This window comes from Hippoglossus stenolepis, chromosome 14 (assembly GCF_022539355.2).
Source record: "Hippoglossus stenolepis isolate QCI-W04-F060 chromosome 14, HSTE1.2, whole genome shotgun sequence".
Classification (NCBI taxonomy): domain Eukaryota; kingdom Metazoa; phylum Chordata; class Actinopteri; order Pleuronectiformes; family Pleuronectidae; genus Hippoglossus; species Hippoglossus stenolepis.
Window position 1 is genome coordinate 13,470,713 of NC_061496.1, and position 20,063 is coordinate 13,490,775.

At 44.1% G+C, this 20,063-nt stretch overlaps 2 protein-coding genes across 3 annotated transcripts; one reads left to right on the forward strand and one right to left on the reverse strand.

Annotated features, from left to right (window-relative positions):
• The first annotated feature begins 680 nt into the window (after nucleotides 1-680).
• Nucleotides 681-8,201, forward strand: tmem47 (transmembrane protein 47). The gene is made up of 3 exons (XM_035176659.2): nucleotides 681-1,106; nucleotides 5,272-5,412; nucleotides 5,746-8,201. Exons 1-3 carry the CDS (start codon nucleotides 881-883, stop codon nucleotides 5,922-5,924), a joined length of 546 nt encoding a protein of 181 aa, XP_035032550.1. The 5' UTR covers nucleotides 681-880; the 3' UTR covers nucleotides 5,925-8,201.
• A 76-nt stretch (nucleotides 8,202-8,277) lies between these two features.
• Nucleotides 8,278-16,581, reverse strand: tab3 (TGF-beta activated kinase 1 (MAP3K7) binding protein 3). 2 transcript variants are annotated; one of them, XM_035176657.2, is made up of 7 exons: nucleotides 16,291-16,581; nucleotides 15,453-15,621; nucleotides 12,945-14,208; nucleotides 12,385-12,545; nucleotides 11,906-11,999; nucleotides 9,658-9,741; nucleotides 8,278-9,143 (listed from the first exon to the last, which is right to left on the reverse strand). In XM_035176657.2, exons 2-7 carry the CDS (start codon nucleotides 15,552-15,554, stop codon nucleotides 8,998-9,000), a joined length of 1,851 nt encoding a protein of 616 aa, XP_035032548.1. In that variant the 5' UTR covers nucleotides 15,555-15,621; nucleotides 16,291-16,581; the 3' UTR covers nucleotides 8,278-8,997. The 2 variants fall into 2 exon arrangements, with proteins under 2 accessions (XP_035032548.1, XP_035032549.1); XM_035176658.1 differs by lacking the exon at nucleotides 8,278-9,143 and adding an exon at nucleotides 9,191-9,429.
• Between the last annotated feature and the right edge of the window lie 3,482 nt (nucleotides 16,582-20,063).

A 20,063-nucleotide genomic window follows, 5' to 3' on the forward strand; every position in this document is an offset into this window, starting at 1 on the left:
GCAATATGTATTAATTCCAAGATACTTCCCTAGGGATAAAGAATTAGCTAAGTTCAATTAGGAAAAAAAATACTAGTGTGAGCTTTCTTCAGCTCTGTGTGTGTGTGTGTGTGTGTGTGTGTGTGTGTGTGTGTGTGTGTGTGTGTGTGTGTGTGTGTGTGTGTGTGACAGTAATTGGGGTGTTGAAGTGTAAACTGAAGAGATAGAGCAGAGAAAGAGAAGGGGGAAGTGTGTCGCAAGTAAAGCTGATTTAAAAGTGAAAACCACTGAAACTAACATTTCATCACATCGCATGCATTTTAAAAAGCAACAACAATACGTGGGAAAAACTATTTAAAATCCTGTGCAGCTTTTCACGGATGTGTGGTGTATTTGAATAATTCTCACTGATAAACTGTTTTTCCAGTTTTCAGTTCTGCCTCCACACTGTATAAAAATACTCGTTAATTGAATCACTTATAAATCTAAAATTGCATTATAATTTTAAAAGTAGCATCAGAGACATAGAGAGAGAGAGAGATGGTGTGTGTGTGTGTGTGTGTGTGTGTGTGTGTGTGTGTGTGTGTGTGTGTGTGTGTGTGTGTGTGTGTGTGTGTGTGTGTGTGTGTGTGTGTGTGTGTGTGTGTGTGCACTAGGACCCAGCAGCAGCAGTAGCACCGTGTTATTTCAGTGATGTTCAGCTCGGGTCTCTCAGCAGATCTCAGCTCCGGCTCCTCAGGACGCACAGTGCGCGGAGCTCCCCATCCTGCTTCCCTCATCCCGGGCACAGGCAGGGGGGGCTGCCGCAACTCCTACGCGGACCACCGTTTCGAAATCACACATGCTCTTCTCCAAGTTTCCTTTTTTCTTTTTTGGATGAGTGAGCTACTTTAGATCGGACATGGCTTCATCCCTGAGCGGCACAGAGGAGGTGCGGGTGTCGGTGCTGACGCCCCTGAAGTTGGTGGGACTGGTGTGCGTGTTCCTCGCGCTGTGCCTGGACGCCGGGGCCATGCTGAGCCCGGCGTGGGTGACGGCGGACGACCAGTACCATCTGTCCCTGTGGGCGTCCTGCTGGAAGCCCGTCAGCTCCGTGGAGTGGTCCTGCAAAAGCACGCTGGCCACGGGTGAGAGACACGCTCCATGGTGACGGGAGGCTGCTGCTGATCCGCCTCCGTGTTATTGTGAAGTTTTGAAACAGGCCGCAGCATCCTCAAAAAACACCCTTTTTGTTTCAAATGCTGCGGCCGGGATGGGGTAGAGTTTGGGGGGGTGCACGCAGCAGACACCCACATCTTGAAATGAAAGAGACGCACGGAGCAGAGGGATAACAAAGGGAGTCCCTGCAGGCAGAAGCAATCTGTTCTGTGCGTGAGAATTATAAAACATCACCCCAGAGAATGGTAAATGTTAATTACTTTATAATCAGCTATTGCCTGGTTAATTTAAACTGCAGAACCTTTTTCTACACCAAGTAAGATGGTGAACAATGGCGTGCGTAAAACTGTGCGAAATAACCGAGGAAAAAACTTTTGAGTCTAGAAAAGTGTCAATAATAACACAGGTCCAACACTGATTTTCTATGCAGGGAGAGTTAAGTTTTTTTGCCCAGGACGACACTTAATGATGTGGGAATCTCGCCTCGCCAGGAGCGGTCCAGCTGGGGTTTCATTTGGCCTTTTGTTGCGCACAAAATGAGCCTTTGTGTGGGTTTCTCCACCGGCCAAGGAGCGAGGGCAACTCCGAGCAGAGAGCTCCCCAGAGGTCCAGATGCCTGGAGATTAGTAACCAGGGAAACAAGTGAAGCACTCCAGCAATGCTGCTTCTCTCTGCTAGAGGGGGAAACTTCTGTATATGGAATCCCCTCATTTTAATTTGGAAGCATTTCATATTTCCACCCACAGCTGCACAAACAGGGGTGAACAAGGGTTGTTGGACTTTAACTGGTGTCTGTGAACATTAACAAGAAAATCAATTGTGATGTCAGGAAATGCCATCTCTTCAGCCATGGCGACCAGCCTATAAAAGCTAATGAGATTCAAAACAACAGTCATGTACTTTGTTTGGTGTATAATGTACATTTTTCTTGCAACAAATTCCGCTCTGGTACATTTCCGGGCCACAGTTTGTCATATTAATATATCAGGTTGAAATTGATTGTGAATTAGAAAACAAAAGCTGCCTTGAACATGTCAAATTGACTGGTCTTTAAAGAGGTGCTGAAGAATCCCTGTTGACCACCGCTGCTGTTCTAAGGTCGCAAGAAATGGCGAGTGCTCGTTGGTGATCAAGAACCTGAATCTCTACATATAACTTGCTAAAGCGTCATTTTGGCCTAAAAGTTGACCAAACTCTCAGGTCTGAGGCAGCTAAATATCATATCCACATTCTCTGCCTCCGGGCCTCTCCTTGCATGTGTGCGGCGTGAGTGGTGAATTGTGTTTTTGTTAGTCTGACAAAAATGTTTTCCTTCTGTCTGAGGGATGAGTAACTGTGGGTCACGCTGGCCCCGGCCCTCCTCTGTCAGCACAGACAAAGTGCACTTTGGTGCCATATAAAGACATGCAGTCTCCGGGTCAGCTCCCAGCGGCGGCAGCAGCAGCAGCAGCATACCACAGTTAATGCACACAGCAAACTGCCCATTTCCTCAGGCTTGAACTTGGCTCCGCTTATTGATTTGAATCCCGGTAATCAGTTTCTAGCCCCCGTCTGCCCCCCAATATTTCCTCAGTGTCATGCTCTTGGCATTAAATAAATCCTGTTAGTTTGAAACATCAGCTGGCCGCTTAGATGTTTTGAGCTTGTACTGCAAGGCCTGCATGTGTGTGTGTGTGTGTGTGTGTGTGTGTGTGTCCAGGAGAACACAGTGCGTTGCAGTGTGAGTTAGAAAGGAGACATGAAATATGGTCTTGTTACAGGCTCACGAAGTTTTAAAAATATACAGAAACATATGGCAGCTCTCCCTCTCTTTCTCAGTCACACACACTCAGGCATGGGGTCAGAGGTAAATCATAAAAAAGACACATGGCTAGGAATGTGTTACGGTCATGCAAAATCTTTGTGTGTGTGTGTGTGGATGCCAGCTCCGTGTGAGATGAGGGGATAAATGTGGAGCCAGCGTGTGAGTGAGTCCAGCTCAATCAGACGCGGTGATGCCAAAGCATATTAATCATGTACTATGTTACAGAGCCTGTACTTTGTGAATGTCTTCTCTTTGAACAGTGTGTTCTTCACAGAGCTGGTAGGGATTCAATGTCTTGACTCATGGAGTCATGAAGCAGGGACCTCTGGTTAAAGATCTTCCTGCTACCTTCACTTCAGCGAGAGAGAGAGAGGGAGACAGAGAGAGACACTCAAGGCTCCTCTGTGACACAAATCTTCCGCCATTGTCTCAGACAAAGAAACCGAAATGGGGCCCTGAAGCATTCTTGTTTTTTTTCGAGAAACACTTCTGCAGCCCCGGACATGCACACAAGGGTCCATAATTAATTCTCAGATTAGATCTTGTGTACTGTATCTACTTTTCCATCTGTCATCATGCAGGGCCCTGATTAATAGTTTGGCACTTCCTGCTCGTCAAAGCCTTTAAGCGCTATAACTCTGGCTGTGTTTCTTGCACGGCGCGCACAGGGCATGTTCCAAATCGGAGATGAGAGGACTCTCTGCATCCTGCTGTTTCGCGGCTGCACTGATAAGAATTTTTGGTTGCAGACCGGCTTGGCTGAAGGCACCAAACTGACCTAGAGATGATACTGTATCTCTCCAGCAATTTGCATTGACAGCTGCGGGTCAAGTCACCGTGGCCTTTTTCTTTCTCTTTTTTTTACTGCGAGGCCGCCAGCGAGGCAGTGGCAGGGAAATTCGAGGGGTCGGTCTTTGAGGGGGCCTGGTGTTATGCAAGCTGGAGGCCGGAGGGGAACGGGTGCTCTGCTTTTTGTGGGCTCTCTCCAACATCCTGTGGTGACAGGGCCCATTTTTAAACTCTAAATCCTGAGCCATATTTGGTCAAAAGCAGTTGATGTTTGTTTATATTTGAGCCGCTTGGCCCCCTAGAAAAAAGCCCTCCAACACGAGTGGGAACTGCACTTTAAGCTGCTTACGTTTTGTCACTTTCTCCTCACTGGTGGATGATTTAATGATTTTCTGCCTCAACAGAGAGGAAATATTCTTGGCAGAGCTTAAACTTCCTTTATTTCCTGGGCTTCATGATAAACAATAACATTCATACTTATAAAGGAACCATGATGACAATGTTGTCAGTCTATCTACTGTAACACTGAATCTCTTATTTAGAGCCAACTCCCCTTTATACTTTGATGTTATTAATTTTCTTCCACCCAGTGTACTTTAAATGACTTCCTCCTGTGTAATCGAATGCTTCATCATAATATCCCTGCCTGTTTACATGTGCACCTCCTGTTTCCGTGAGCACACAGCAAAGTTACGAAACAGGCTCGCAACAATCCCCAGTTTCTGTCCCGTGATAATTAAGTCTCCATAATTTAGATATTTTGAGTCTGTCTGAGTCTTTTCTTTGCTCTCCTATAATATTTTTAGATTTTTTTTTGACGAACATGTTCTTCCCCTTCTGCTTTTCTGTCTGTTTCCACTCCAACAAGGAAAGGAAACAAGATTAAGACGTGTTTTCTTTTTTCCAGTTGAGTGTTTTTCTAGTAAATCTGAATGGGACGCTGAGATCGCAGCTGAGCTTTGCACTTTCGCCAACAGGGAGGGATGCTCATTATCTGAGTCACCCCACAAGAATCACTTTGTCTTTCTGCTGCATTGGGGATCCATTACTGAGCCTGCTGAAATCTGAGCGTAACCGAGCGTACGTGCATTCGTTTGTTTGCTTCTTGTCAGCCAGAAAACTGCTGTGCTCGCTTTGAGGGTCATTGACCGCGTGGTTCACATTCCTGTGCTGCCACTGACCGCGGCTCCCCGGTGGCTCACATCAGAACGTTATGAGCAATCGTTGAGTTTCTGAGAATATGCACGGGGGAGTTGTCTCATCCCTCGAACCACAAATAGTTTGTGTTTACACTGTGGCTATTAATTTCTCTCTTGTGACAGTTTGAGCATGGCAGCGGCCTGTGACCTACTCTGCAGCCTCCCTCTCCCCCTCCTCATTTATCTGTGCACCTTCCTCTCTGCTGTCAACAGCACGGACACAGCTCTCCAGTGTAACCTCGTTTTAGCTACCTATGTCACGCTCTATCTCAGTGTGATTTCATGCTTCCTCACTCCACCACCCCCCCTCCTTCTCTCTGTCCCTGTGTGTGTTTGCCTCAGACTGGCAGATTGCCACGCTGGCCCTGCTGTTGGGGGGGGCGGCACTCACCCTGCTCTCCCTCCTCGTGGCGTTGGTGTCCCTGTGCTTCGGCTGCAGGAGTCGCTGCTACAAGCCTGTGGCTGTCATGCTGTTCTCTGCAGGTACGTAAAAAGAGATTCGGTCCCTTTGGAAGCGAAATAACAAAGCAAAAGGGAAGAGCTGAGGGATAATCCAACATTACAAAACAATGACTGTCCAGCTTCCAAAAGAAATGTAGGTTGCATAGTAGGCTGACTGTCAGGGTAAGACTCCAAGGCAAATAAATCCTGCTTTGTTTCAAATGTGAATGTAAGATTTCAGTGGCTTTAGTGCACCTCAGATCCCTCTCCTTCCAGCTTTTGTAAGTTGTTCAGTGGTTGCTTTAAACACGCATCATGTTATATGTTATTTTTGACATAAACACCTTCTCTCTTCCCACTTTTATTCCTTTGCAGTGGTGCTTCAGGTGTGCAGCTTGGTCCTGTTCCCCATCAAGTTCATAGAGACGATCAGTCTGAGGATGTATCATGAGTTCAACTGGGGCTACGGCCTGGCCTGGGGGTCCACCATCTTCTCCTTTGGAGGCGCCATCCTCTACTGCCTCAACCCGAAAAACTACGAAGACTACTACTAAGAATATGCCAGTGAAGAGGAGAAACCAGGACTCAAGTCATCTCAGTGATAGGAACTTTCTGTCTGTTACAACGTTTCACAACCACAGACTACAAGTAGAATTACCGCCGTTTGTCTATCCAGTCTTATAGATGGAATTAAGTGTTTGTTGTCATAATTAGCATATGAATTCTTGAGGTATGGCCAAAAATGTTTTTTGTGAGGTCACGATGACATTGACCTTTGACCACCAAATTCGAATCAGTTCATCCCTGAGTTCATGTGAACGTTTGATCCACATTTGAAGAAACTCCCTCAAAAGGATGGACAACCTGAAAACCTAATGCCTTTGGCCACAGCTATCGCCGTTGTAAAGGCTTAAAAATGTTAAACACAAATGCTTATTGTTACTTTGAATGCTGGAATTGAGCCTCTTGACTTGTTGTCCCAAAGACTTTCCACACTTATTGGACTGAAGCCCTGGGCTCTCTCGGGGGGGTTTGGTAGCAAAGCAGGCTGTGAGCAAAGAAATCCAAAACCAGCCAGTTTAATTTTTTTAAGACAATGTCACCATTCAGTGAAGAGTGCGTCCCCTTTAAGTGGAACTCCAGTAGGTCTCAGATTTGGGCAGAAAATCTGGAGGGAACAGATGGATTCACTGACCCCATACCAGGACGATTCGTGGACTAAATCACCCAATCAGAGCAGAGGATGCAAAGCAGAAACTCCAGCCAATCAGGGAATTAAAAGGAAACGTCTTATTGAAGTCACATCCTGAGGATGACAAAGTGAGGAAGACTGGGTCCACCTAAGGAAATGCAAAATGCCACATTTCCCCACAGATACACTTCATCTGGAACTCGGCTTTGTCGTCTTCCTCTAGAAAAATACTTTGATGAAAACATGTCATGACGCTCCAGTGGACTGGTTTTGATTTTCTGCTGCCCTCTTTGAGTTTGACAGAGAACTGATAAATAAACAGGAACTCCCTAAACACAGGGGAAACATTCCACAGGAACATTCAAACAATAGGATGAGAACATTTACTGGTTAATGAGCAGGTGTGTCTCTTACATGTAAACTGGGGTAAAACCTATGGCTACTAAATTAGGCCTGCAGCATAACCTGAGTTTTACCTTTGATAAAACTGTTGTATTATATGTAAGTATGTGCAGTAAGCATAATTAAGTAATATTCATTCCAAGCAGACCAGTGGGAAGGAAGATGGCAAATGACCATGTCTGCTGAGCGTGTGCACATGTCTGCATGATCATACCACATGTCATGGAGCACACACCAGCCCATGTGATGCCTCCTTATCTTCCCACTCGTAGGAAACGCTGTGGGAATGCTCTCAGTAGAGGAGGCCCCATTAAAAAGCAACAGTTGTCAAATGGGAGGGAGAAGCAACAGAAGGAAATAAGTGTAGTTACTGAAAAGGTCAGTATATGTGGTTTTTGCTTCTAAGTTAAAGGTCCCTGATACTTTACTTTAGGAAGGGTGCAATGTGCTGAGGGGATCACACGTTTAAAAATCAAGTTTTTAAACATGTTAACATGTCCCCCTTGTAGTTTTTATACATAAACATATTTTGATTGAAATAAGCAGTACAGTAAACTTATGCAAGTCCTGAAAAAGAAGGATTCAGGGCCCGCTCCCAGCAAATATCACAGGTCAATGTGCACCAAAGTTGAACTCCACGAGAAAGCCCTGATGCGATTTGCTTGCAGATTGGAAGTGAACAGGAGTCGAAGGTTCACCACTGATGCATTCCTGTATGGGTGAAAGGACCCTCAGACAACCAGTTTGTGATGTCACAAACCTAGGAATCCTGTCCACCTATGAGAGGAGCACAGCAGCTGGAAAAGGCTCCTCAACTGCAAGTGAGCAGTGAGGGTGGAGACACATTCATAGATCCCAGACACAGCGTGAGGAAGGAAGGTGTAGAGTTATATTGATGTCATTTAATGTCCATTGGGGGATTTTTTCATTACCTTTTGAATATGTAATTTTGTTTGTTTTAGGGTAATAAGCTACTGGAGTGGGACTTTAAATGGAAACTTGAAAGTTTCATACCTAAAAGGAGGACAGGGTGAACATGAGGGGTGACTGGACCTACAATGATCTGCTCTGGTAATGACTGTCCTCTCAAACCTTATTTAAAATGGTCAGAAGCTTCAGTTCCCCCTACCTACATTAGAGAAAGAGTGTGTGTATGTGCATGCCACAGCCATGTGCTGCTGTATTTGATTCCCACTGGTTTGATTACTAACATAATAAACATGTACTGTGAAAAAAATGTGTATTTGGTTCCTTTTGGGGGCATCCGTGAATTATGACATCAGCTATACAGACATGCAAGCTGCACGGTCAAGTCACATAGAATCAGCTCCTTTATTAAGTACAGCAAGTTGAGGCATTTGCACAGGAAATCAACATCTTTTGAACACATAATACAGGGTGGCATAATATGCATTAAAGTACCAGGAATATACTTAAATGCACGTGTCTTTAGTGTTCTTTCAGTGAAATGAGCTCTAATACAGAGCTAGATACAGTGTACAGTCTACATTTCGCATTAGTCAGAACTTATATACCATTTGCTTTCATTAATCCACCGTCACAGAGGGAGTTACAGGTTCTGGATTTAAGACAGATTCCTCCATGTTGAGTTCAGGAATGGGCACAGTTGTGTAAACAGGGCAGTCACTCATTCTGCGTGGAATGTTCGCTAGGTAAGCCGTAGCTCCTTGTCTCTTTAAAAACCCCAATTGTTTTGACCTTTCAGGAGCCCCCTGTCCCAACCACTGCCAGAGTCGCAGCATGTCACTCCCTCTTTATACATTTGCCATGATTAGAGTCTCTAACCGTCCGGAAATAAGATTCATCATCCGCCAACAGAAACAAGGGTCAAAGTGCACAGGAGTAGTGGATGGGAGCAGGACAAGAAGTCTAGAAGGCTCCTCCTCAGCAGGTAAGAGGGACGTATATATTGATTGACGGGGGAAGACCTCTAGACAGATTCTGCAGATTCTGGAGGGGCTTATAGTATCCAAGGATTGGCAGGGGATGGGAAATACAGCACAGACCTAAGCTCAGGTGTAGCGGGGCATCTCGCACTGTTCACAGCGGTTGAGTGCAGGGTGGTTGAGGAAGGTGCAGCTTTCACAGTTCCACTGGGCGCCTTCAAAGTCCTCGTCCCTCTGAGGCCTTGGCGCTGGCTTGGAGCCCTGCTCCCCCTCTGACACGAACAGAAGGAACCGAAACATAAAAAAGACTATTTAGTTCTGTGATAAAAGCGTAAAATGCAGCAACAATTTAGGTGTCATCAGCTCAGGGCTGGAATTAACCATGGCTGTCACTCAACAAATGTGCAAGGCACGCATTCAAGCATCAACTATTTAAATATAAATGTTGATAGACAAGGGCATTCACTTAACGGCAAGGTTTCTCACCGTGTTTCCATGCCAACAGATTTGTGGAGGCCAACACAGACCAAGGTCCGTTTAGCTTTTATTCTCCATTTTCTAAAAGAATTTCCCAAATACTCAATGTGCTGGAAGCCAAATACAACAAATATAAGAGTAACAAGGACCTGAATGGTCTTGCAATGAAACTCAAATCTGTATCTTAGCTACAGTATTACCATATGATTCTACCATGTAGAAAATCTATTTTCTCCCCCTTTACACACCTTTATGAAAATATCTCATGATCCCTATTCATGGCCCAAAAACCGCTTGAACAATTCTCACCTTTCTTTCCAGGTTTAGGCGGCACAACTGGACCAGGTTGGATGTTGTCATAAAAGTTGTTCATTGCTTTCGGGTCAAACTTCCCTGTGGAGGAAAAGCACAAATTTGATACTGACGATTATTTAGAAGTGCCCATCCCAGCCAGAAGTCCAACTGGCTTCCAGCTTCTCTCTTTGGGCCTCTTGACTGGCTGTGGTGTTCAGAGAGAGGATGGCAGCCTCAGCATTCATTGCAAAGCACAAAGGATGAAGAAACGCAGGGATGACGGTAACAAAAGTTGTTGAACATAATAAGACATCATCTAGCTACTAAATATATTGACCAATCAAATTCATAATATGTAATAACTTTCCAGAGGTGTACAATTCTGCCTCATTGTGATATAACCAACTTCTTGTGCTTTGGTTTCAAAAGAGCCTTAAAGTTCATGGCTCCATATTTCAAACGGACCATCCTGGGTTGTAGTTTATCATGTGTGGCACGTGAAGCAACATGCCCCGACCAACACAGCTCCTTGTGTTTTTCTTATTCAGTCGGTCTTAGCAGCCTCTTGGGAATCCCAGATATTAAATACACACTTAAATTTAAAGCATGATCCAGACTTCTACAGGATTTTGCCAGGAGACCTAGTTCACTTCGACATAAGATATTATTTTAAGTCAACATGAAATAAGGGAGTTCACTTGCTTATAGTTGACTACGCTAAAAGCATTCAAGCTAATTATGCAATTATATTGGCTGTTTCAACAAAGATTACAACACTTTTTCTGAGTTTGAACACTGAAACTGGTCACAGCCTTAAGTATCAAATATTTTGCAAACCACCAAAAATAATATAAGCAGACAAAGAATGTTTCTGTATAATAAATACTAAAATTAAATGAAAAGAACAGTGATAAATAGTTGCAAACACCCATAGAACAAATATGATCCGAGTATCAATTTTATTGTCTGCCTACAAACTTGCAGGGGTTAGCATTTTAACACTGGAAGAGACACGATGCTTAAAATGATTGGCTGACTTGAAAATCCTATTATTTTCTGCAAGTTCAAATTTATTTATTGACAAAAGCTCAAAGACTGGAGCCCAGGTGATTCACCAGTCACAGATTTAAGCGTCAAAGAGAAACCGCAGCCTGAAAACAAGGCGTTTACATCACATTTTCTTGATCTGCGTTTGCCAAAAGGTTATTTGAGAGATAAATCCACAACTTCCTCATCAGTTCAGTTACTGCTGGTTCACCAGACTACAAGTGAAAGTGAAAGCTCAGTCATTCCTAACCACTGCTTCCATTTTATAGCTAAATGTAAGGGCTGCTTAAAAAAATTCTGTTACGCCATGCTTTTAGAACACAACTACAAATGTAAGTTGTTTGCTGCTTCTGTGTCTTGGAGACTTGCTAGCTTTATTTGTTGTTGAACAGTATCGATCAAATCAACGCAGTAATTTGGGTAATTAAAGATGGAAACAGGACAACTAACTATCTGGAACGTAACCATGTTATACCACAAAATCTGCCACTGTTTCATCCCTAATCCTCATTGGCCTGAAACATCTTGTATCGTTTCTGACCCTAATGTCAAACATCTGCAGAAACGCACCATCACAACCATGAAGCCTAACATGAGAGCATCATGCTGTGGGGATGTTTCTCTAAAGCACAACCCTCTCAGCCCTGTTCAGGTAGAGGGTCAAATAAACACAACAAAATACAAATAAGTCTTGGAGGAAACGCTGCTGCAGTCTGCAAAAGAACTGCGACTCGGGGGAGATTTACAGTCCAAACGTTCAGTGGCAAAGGACTAACTGAAAGTGGTCTCAGTCTTGAGTCTACTGCCAGTTACACTGTGTCAGCTTACAATATTATCACTGCAGGTAAATAAATAAAGCATTACAACTTATTTCCACACACTGTAGTTAGGGGCATTTCAAGGCTGTACTGTTAGAAACGGTGTAATCTACAAGGATCATATATCAGTCAGTCACTGTGAAGAGACCCAGTGAGGGCCAACCGTAGATCGGCCCCCATCCTGTCAAGGACCAACCAGTCATTTTTGAGAACTGAATCTGTATGCAGTGCGATGGAGTACCATCCATCACTTAGGACCCAACTCTGTCTGTCTCTGGGCTCCACTCTTTCAAGATCAATGCTTTCAAATAAAACAGCGACACACTTCAAAGGTTTGTGCAGGAATGTGCATTTGTGTGTGTGTGTGTGTGTGTGTGTGTGTGTGTGTGTATGTATACCTCTAGACTGCAGTAGATCTGTCTCCTTCAGGGAACAGTCGATATCAATCTGAAGCATTCTGTTCAAACTCCGCAATCGGGTCATTTCTTCAGGCTGCAGTCAGAGCAAACACGCAACCCAGTTAGATTGAATAAAAACAGATCACCAAATATTCTCCAGTGTCCCTTTCTAACCTGTCTCCTTATTACAATGACTTATTACTGCATTGTCCCTGCACTTGGACAACTAAACTATGAAATTTTACTTTTGATTCTTTCCTCCTTTTTGAAAAAGTCCAAAGGCTGATGTGCACCCAGAATTTCAGTTGCGATGTAGCTAATAGATCCAAATTAGCATCCATAGAAAAGTATTTTCGTGAGGCAACAACCAGTCTGTGGTGGTGCATCATGTTTTGTGAGCATATGGAAATGTATAAAAAAAGATATGTCGTGACATAAAATTGACAAATGCGTAACGAGTGTTACTAACGAGTCCTTACTCTGGGTATAAGACTGCTGGAATTAACTCGTCGAAAGCGTCTTTGAAGCGCGTCATACTCCATGTTGTTGACATCAGCCTTGAGCTGCTCTAGTTTCTGCCTCTCCATCATCAGCTCCTTCATAAGACGCTCCATCCTGGCCTGCTGGTGAAGCAGGAGAGCTGGAGGAGAACAAACGAATCACAGGATTCTTGTTAAATACCAGCTACTTTCACTTCAGTACCCTGTTAATACACTGCATCAATTAATAGTATTTATACGGACATTGAGGTACAGAACATCTGATGACTGAAAACTCCTACAATCACGACAATATATTGCACCAGACAACAATCACATTTAAACAGGAAAAATGACAAAGCTGTCTTACATCCTTTATAAATCATATGGTTGAGGGAACAGCCTAAAATATAGTAAATCTAACAAATGATTCCTATGATATGACATTAACACTACACACTGCTAGGCACTTAATTTGCCAGTTTCAGACAAAAAGATGTAAATTTAGAATGTGAAGAATACCACACAAATACAGAGTAATAGAAAATTAATTAATTTACCTTGTGTGTAGGCATAGTCATCAGAGCCTGAGCTGGTACGTCGGGGCATTGGCTGAAACTGATTGGTAATGTTCCCTGGTAGAGCGGAGATGGGCAGGATGGGTGCAGGAGCAGCATTGTGTGCCACTTGGTCAACTATGTTGAGAAGCGACTCTGCTTCAGCCACAGGAGGTGAGCTGAGGGGCCTCTGGGCCTGGCCGCCGGGGGACACTTTGATTTTGAAAGTGTAGGCTGATTGGCCTGGTTGAGGAGAGGAGGCAGGCCGAGGCCTGGCGGGGCCCTGGTGCTGCAGATACATCCCAGGGTGAAAGGCTGCCGGGCCTGGAGGTCCAGTCATAGTGATGCCCCTTGAAGGGGAGCTCGGGGAGGGGCTGGTGGCCATGTAAAGTGCTCCTTGGGGGTGAGGGGTGTGCACAGGTGAGTTGCTGCGAGGTCGTGGACCCTCCAGAGTAATCTCTATCTGGTTCTTTAGGGGGCCTTTTGTGTGGTAGGGCCTGTAAACAGCTGGCTGTTGTTGGGGTTGTTGCTGGTGATGGTAGGGCATGCTGGGAATGGTTGGGGAGCTAATAGGGAGGAAGACATACTGCTGGTGCTGGGGTTGCGGCTGGGGCTGCGGTTGAGGCTGTGGCTGGACTTGATGCTGAGGGGAGCTGTAAGGGGAGCCATATGTGGGAGTACTGTAGGGGGACTGCTGATGCTGATAGACAGGTGCCCCTGAAGAGGACCAGGGCGCTGGCTGAGGACTCTGGGAGGGTGAAGGTCGAATATACAGGGTTGTGTTGGTGCTGTTAGCGTAGTGGCCAGGAGGGATCTGCAGAGCCTGTGGGACGTTGGGGATAGTTTGTGAAAGTGTGACTGTTATGGGGTTCATGGTGTAGCGTGGGACAGGGGAGTATGTGGGAGACATGCCCTGCATTGAGGGTGGAGGGGTAGGAGTGCTCGCTGAGCGGCTCTGATCGTTCATGAAGAAAGGATTGTAACCAGGGGAGGGGGCCATGGTGGCGGGAGCTGACAGTGGTTCAGGGTAGCTCTGCCGCTGGGGTTCGATGTGACTGTCACTTGTGCTGTGCACCAAAGAGCGCCCTACTCCTGACACTCCTCCATTGGCCTTAGCCGCCTCCGAGCCTGGGTAGCCCAGACTAATGTGAAGCATGTGGTTTCGGCTGAGTCGCCCCTCCTCTGGACTGTGATGAAACTCTCCGTACAGGTATCTGTTACTTTCCTGAGCCAGCAGGTGGCAGCAGAGATCCAGGTTGTTGTTGTTCTGAAATAGAAACAGAACAGTCTCAACTTAAAAATTCAGTTTGGATCAGAAGCTGCTTTCACACATGCACTGAACTCTTGAGATTCTCCAAACATTCTCCAGAGGGCCGTAAGTGTGAACCAAAATGTTTAACTGCCTAACCTACGGACTCCCGTCGGACTTTTTCTAGCTAGTCCTCTGGAAAATAGTTCACAGAAAATCCGGACGAGCCAATTTGAGAACACAGCAGGATCTTGATAACGTTTCTGACATGCAACAGACACAAAAATGAAGCAGAAGTGCGATACACGTGGAAGACACTGAACGAAGATTGTCACCGTTGTCGGCCCTTATCACCAAAAGCTCCCATGTCAGCTTTTGGTGATAAGGGCCGACAACGGTGTTTAGTACTGTTAACAAAAACATGTGATCTCCGCAGTAGAATTAATACGTTACGCCCTTTACCTGCCTGCTGCACCACCCTTCACCTGAACCGCCCAGAGATTGCCTCTTTGTTGTGAACGCGTCTGAGCAGAGAAAGCATGTGTGCGTGTGTGAAAGGCAAGCTCTGGACAAAGACTGAACCCAATCTTCCAAACATCCCCTGGGGGTCATGTCTGAAAACGGCTAGAGAGTGTTTGAGTTCTCATCTTTGGAACTCTTGTCCCTAACATCCGCTGGTGTTCACTAACATCCGCGAACATCAACTGGCGGCAGGCATTAAGTACAAGACACATACAAGGGATATTCTCCATCTTGTCTCCATGTTCTAAAATGGTACAGTGTTTAATATAAAAAGGCATAGAGGTGATCTACTAAGTGGGCCACATGGCTTTCATAGTGCTGCCCTACAAGCCAGTAGCCAGTCACATTTACCTTTAGCCTCAGCGTACCCTCAAGATCGGCCTGTATCGTTGTTCACAAGGCCAAAACACTTGATGACGCTAAGGTGCAAAACCGAGGTTACGTCCCTAACATCTGCTGGTGGCCACTAACACCAGCTAACATCTGCTGGTAGTTGGTACCTTAAATTGTGCAGAAGACCTTCAAACGTACAAGGGGATATTCACCATCTAGTCCTATATTCTAAAATAAAACGACTGTCATACATGAAAGGAGATAACACTAAAGGCTGACTTGTACAAAAATAGCAAGACATCCTGCAATAAAACAACCCTCTGTGCGTGTGAATATCACACTGTCACAATTTTCAACAATCTGCCAACAGCTATTGTGTGCATGTGCATGAGTGAGTGTGTGAGTACCTGCAGAAGGCACTGAGACACTACCCCTTCTGGGATCTCCGGGAAACGCTGCTTGAGGTCCTGCAGGATGTGGTAGTCGAGTTGAGAGCCTCCCTGCGCCATCCTGAGCCAACACAGAGAGTCAACGGGCCCAGAGCAGCAGTGGGGGAAACAGCCAATCTCTCATCCCCTGAAGGTGCAGAAGATGACAGAGGAAAATCTAATGTCAGGGGAATGCTGCAATAAACCTATTAGCACTGCTGGCCTGCAAAATGTCCCTCACATACCCCGATGTGTCAGCAGTAACTGCAGCAACATGTCAATTTAACAGCCTTTGTGAGACATGACAACGTGAGTTTGTGGAAGAGCATAATTCATTCAGTACAAGAGTCGAGCACCAACGCACCCACACAGAAATGAGTCAGTGGTTTTCATTCCCATTAGCAGAAGGGTGCCAACAAGGTGCCTGTCAGGCTGTTGTTGTTTGTTTGGTCGTACTGTTGCACCAAGCAACGACGACATACCAGCGCTAGCTAGCAGGCTAGCTACCAGCAGCATCGGTTAGCCACCGTGCAACACACAAACAAACAAACAACCATGCCGGTGTACAGAGAGGCTACCGCGGGAAATAACATCCCCACCACCGGGGGAGTTTGTCCCGCGACACTCGTGGCTACCGCAGCACACAGTCATCTGAACGAGTTTGAACGAGATCTACTCAATTTCGCCAACTGCTCTTGCAGCTAGCCGCGCTAGTGCTAGCTGTAGCCCAGTGGTCAGCTGTCACAAGCCTGGGTGTTGATGGATTAGCTAGCTAGCCATGCTAAAGCGTTAGCGCGGACGTCTGGATGAAACCCACCGCATGTGAAGCGTCTCCCTCATGGCTCGGACCGCAGCTGACTCCGGGGGGCAGCTAAGGTGCTAGCGAGACGGAGCGTCGGAGGTTTGTCGGTTGTTTGTTTGTTTTGGCTGAAAAACTTGTAGTTTCGCATTCCAGCGCCAGGCCCCCGCCGCGGAACTGCTCACGGAGAGAGAGACTGTCTATCGCGATAGTGTCACATCGTTCCCGGACCAGGAAGTCGCGCAAACCTGCCTGACTGACGCCGGAGTGCGTGTCCGGCCGTGCCCCCGATGTTCCCCGCGCAGAACTCCATCCACTTTTCTACTGGTTTGAACTCACATTATCCTCCATAAGTTCCCTTTGAGTCTTAAATCACTCCAGCCCACAGCAGGTCATAAACCTGTACATGTTATTTAATATTGTCATTGTCTTTTAATTCATTTTGTAATTAGAACATCAACATTTACATACATGACACATTATACACAATCAAATGTATCATATCAAGCAAAAATTTTTTACTGTTTCTTTATTTTGTGACTTAATATTTAATATTTATTGTTCCTTAGTTTATCTTCATATCTTTTTCCTATAAATAAAAATGGAAATTTGTTTTTAGTTGATTTTATGTAGGTGTGTGAGTTTGTATATATGTATAAATATATATAGCCTGATTTCTATTACTTATATTGTATTTATTATTACATTGATTTTTGGTACTTTATAGCACAGGTAAACAACATATTTATAAATATATAGGAATCTGATTAAGTATAAGATAATTATTAATGAATGACTTATGGAGACGGGGTGAGGTAGATATGTAGATTCAATCATTAAATGTTTTTTTTCCTCATCACTGTTTGTAAACAATACTTTTTTCTGTTTTGTTTTCTTTTGTTTGTACGATTTCTCTTTTTTTTATTTACATGTTCGATATAATTAAAAATGAATGAATGAATGAAAAGTTTCTACTTTAGAAACACAAATTGGATAAATGTGAAGCAAACAATATGATACTACATTCAGTTAAACTGTACAGGTATAAGTATAATTCATCTGCAGTTGGTCACGTTGTATGTTGAAAAAGTTCACTTTAGATTTAATATTTAGATTTAACATTTAGGTTTTAATTAAATATTTAGATTTGACATTAACATTATTGTTAATATTATTTTGCAAAAATAAGTAAATATGACAAAGATCACAAATATTGCTATATATTGGAAAGAAAAGTGACTTTAAAAATATACACCACACATGAATGAAAACATGTTTTACTCACCAACAGTGAAACATCAGGGGCCAAAGCATAAACAATAATCAGTTAACAAATACAAACAGCAACATTTTTTGCATTTTGTGTTTCTTGTTTCTTACTGAAGACATATTGCATATTGTAATAAATAATGTTTTATTTATTGTGTTATAATGTATAAAATAATGTTTTTCCTGAACATTGTTCTCTGAGGTAGGAACTTTAACAAACACACTCTACTAAGCCAAAGCATGAAAAGTGCAAACAGGATGAGCTCTCGGTTTCCCAGCCCTGAGGAAAGATCTAACCAGCATAAATGATATCATATGTCCTATTCCACATGCTTGTGAGTCTGCAGCCTGCACATGTAGACAGCAGCAGAGATCAGTCATCTGATCTAAATACATTTTGCATGACTTGATGATTGGTTCTGGCTCACTGACCAATCGATACACTGACAGTCCCAATGTAAATGTGTGTAAATAATGTAGAATGAAGTACAGGCCTGAACTGTGTTTGACCCCTTTTATCTCACATTGAGTTTGTTTTTATACTTTAAAACAAAGTTTGTTAGGGGCATGTTCTACTTCTTTTCACTAGGGGGCAGTAAACGATTCTTATGTTCTGCACAAGCTCCCATAAAGCAGCAACAATAACAGGAGGGAAATTGGATGGGTCTTGTAAAGAGAGCTGTGGCTTTATGGTTTTATTGGTTTATAAGGTGAGGAGACAAGACTCATCTTTCACATAGTGAAAACAGTACAAATATAAACCCTTTGCTAGATCAGATATTTCTTTACGAACTGCACGGTAATATAGAGGTTTATGATGATGCAATTGATGGTGTTATGTCTGGAGTTATATCTTAATTTAGTTTATCTTAATGCGTTGCGCCTCTTGGCTAAGCCAGGTCAAATTAGGTATAAACTTTGGGCCAATTCAGACCACATCTTACCAATGGAGAGAATTGTTGTTTTCAAAGACAGTCTTGCAAGGCATTGTGGCCAAATTTTAAATCATACGTGTCATTTCCCATCGTTTCATATGATGCTGAACTTAATTACTTTTTTTTGCTAAATGTCATGTCTGCAAAAGCTCTTGATTCACTCGGCCTGTAAAGCAGCTCAGTGTGGCCAGCTCCACCACAGTCCACACCTGTTCTGTGGTGGAGCTGCTTTTTCTCCTCATGACAGCTGAGCACTCACGACTCACAGCTGGGAAATAGTGACATTACTTACTACTCACGTAGTTCCACACAGAAACGGTTCAATTGCAAACCTCCTATAACTATAACTTCTGCTGTATTTCTACTGTAATATGTAAAAAAAAAAAAAACGACTGTCATCTGATTTCTGATACACTAAAAATGCTTCTCTTCTGCAAAAAGCACAAACATATATGTTTTTTGTTGCAGGGCTGTCAGCCACTTCAGCAGCACCAGATTTCACCCTGGTTGACCCAAAGTCAGAAGCACTGAGTAGAGTTCATCACCTATGTGGTCTTCAGTCTAGTCTGATAAGCACATTCAAACCCAAAGTAAGAACACAACAGAGCGTCCTGACATCTCTTCAGATCATCTCACAGGTCAGGTTTGTTGTCCTGGAATAGCAGACGTCTGTGCAGCTCAGTGGCATTCTTCCATTTTCTTTTCTTTCCCAAAACAGGTATCTTTTTAGGCAGCTATGGACAACGTAAATACATCATCGATATGAAAAAGTGCCACAAGAATACACTGTTAGACATGGATGTTAGACATGGCTTTTAATGTTTTTATGTACAGGAGAGTGTGCACTGTCAGAAATAAGGGAATAAAAAAACAATCCGGACAAACAATGCTGTGTGCCAGTGGCTTGAACAAGATGGTTTATAGAAACCATTACAGCAGCATTCTCTGTAGATCCTTGCATAGAGGGTTCTAGGTGGAACCTTTCGCATGCAGGTATTCGGCTGTTAGGAAAATTGGTGAGCTAACTGAGACGAGTCAGAAATGATTTGACCTGCTATTTTGATCATATGTTTGTGACACAATGGATTTGATGATGAAAGGAGGAGATTTTATATCTCTGCTGATTTGTTGACAGATGGTGGGACTGGTGTATAAAAGTGGATGGGGAGTAACTGTTCATAGAAAAAGCAGGATTATGTGGTAACGTAGCCAGAAATCTGCTGATATGAACTGAAAAGGTGTGGATGGGGGATGTGACATGCTGACCCAGTCTTCTGGCTTCAGCAGGGGGTGTTGGGCTGTACCACCACAAAAATATGTATGGGGGAGTCTGGGCTGAGCTGCAGCAGCTGAAGCTAAAGGCCCAGTCTGACTCGGGTTAGCTGTCCCTGCACTGTTGATTAGTTGCCACAGCTGTGGTGCTATTTAAAGCAGTCCCCTTGTAGTCCCCGATGTCCTGAAGGACTCCAAACAGAGGAGGACGAAGCCCCTTTACCCCAATAGTTCACAGAACAGACCCCCATCCACCTCATGCCTTCTAAGAATGGAGTGAATAAATGAAGAAAAGAAAAGAGGGACCCCAAATCT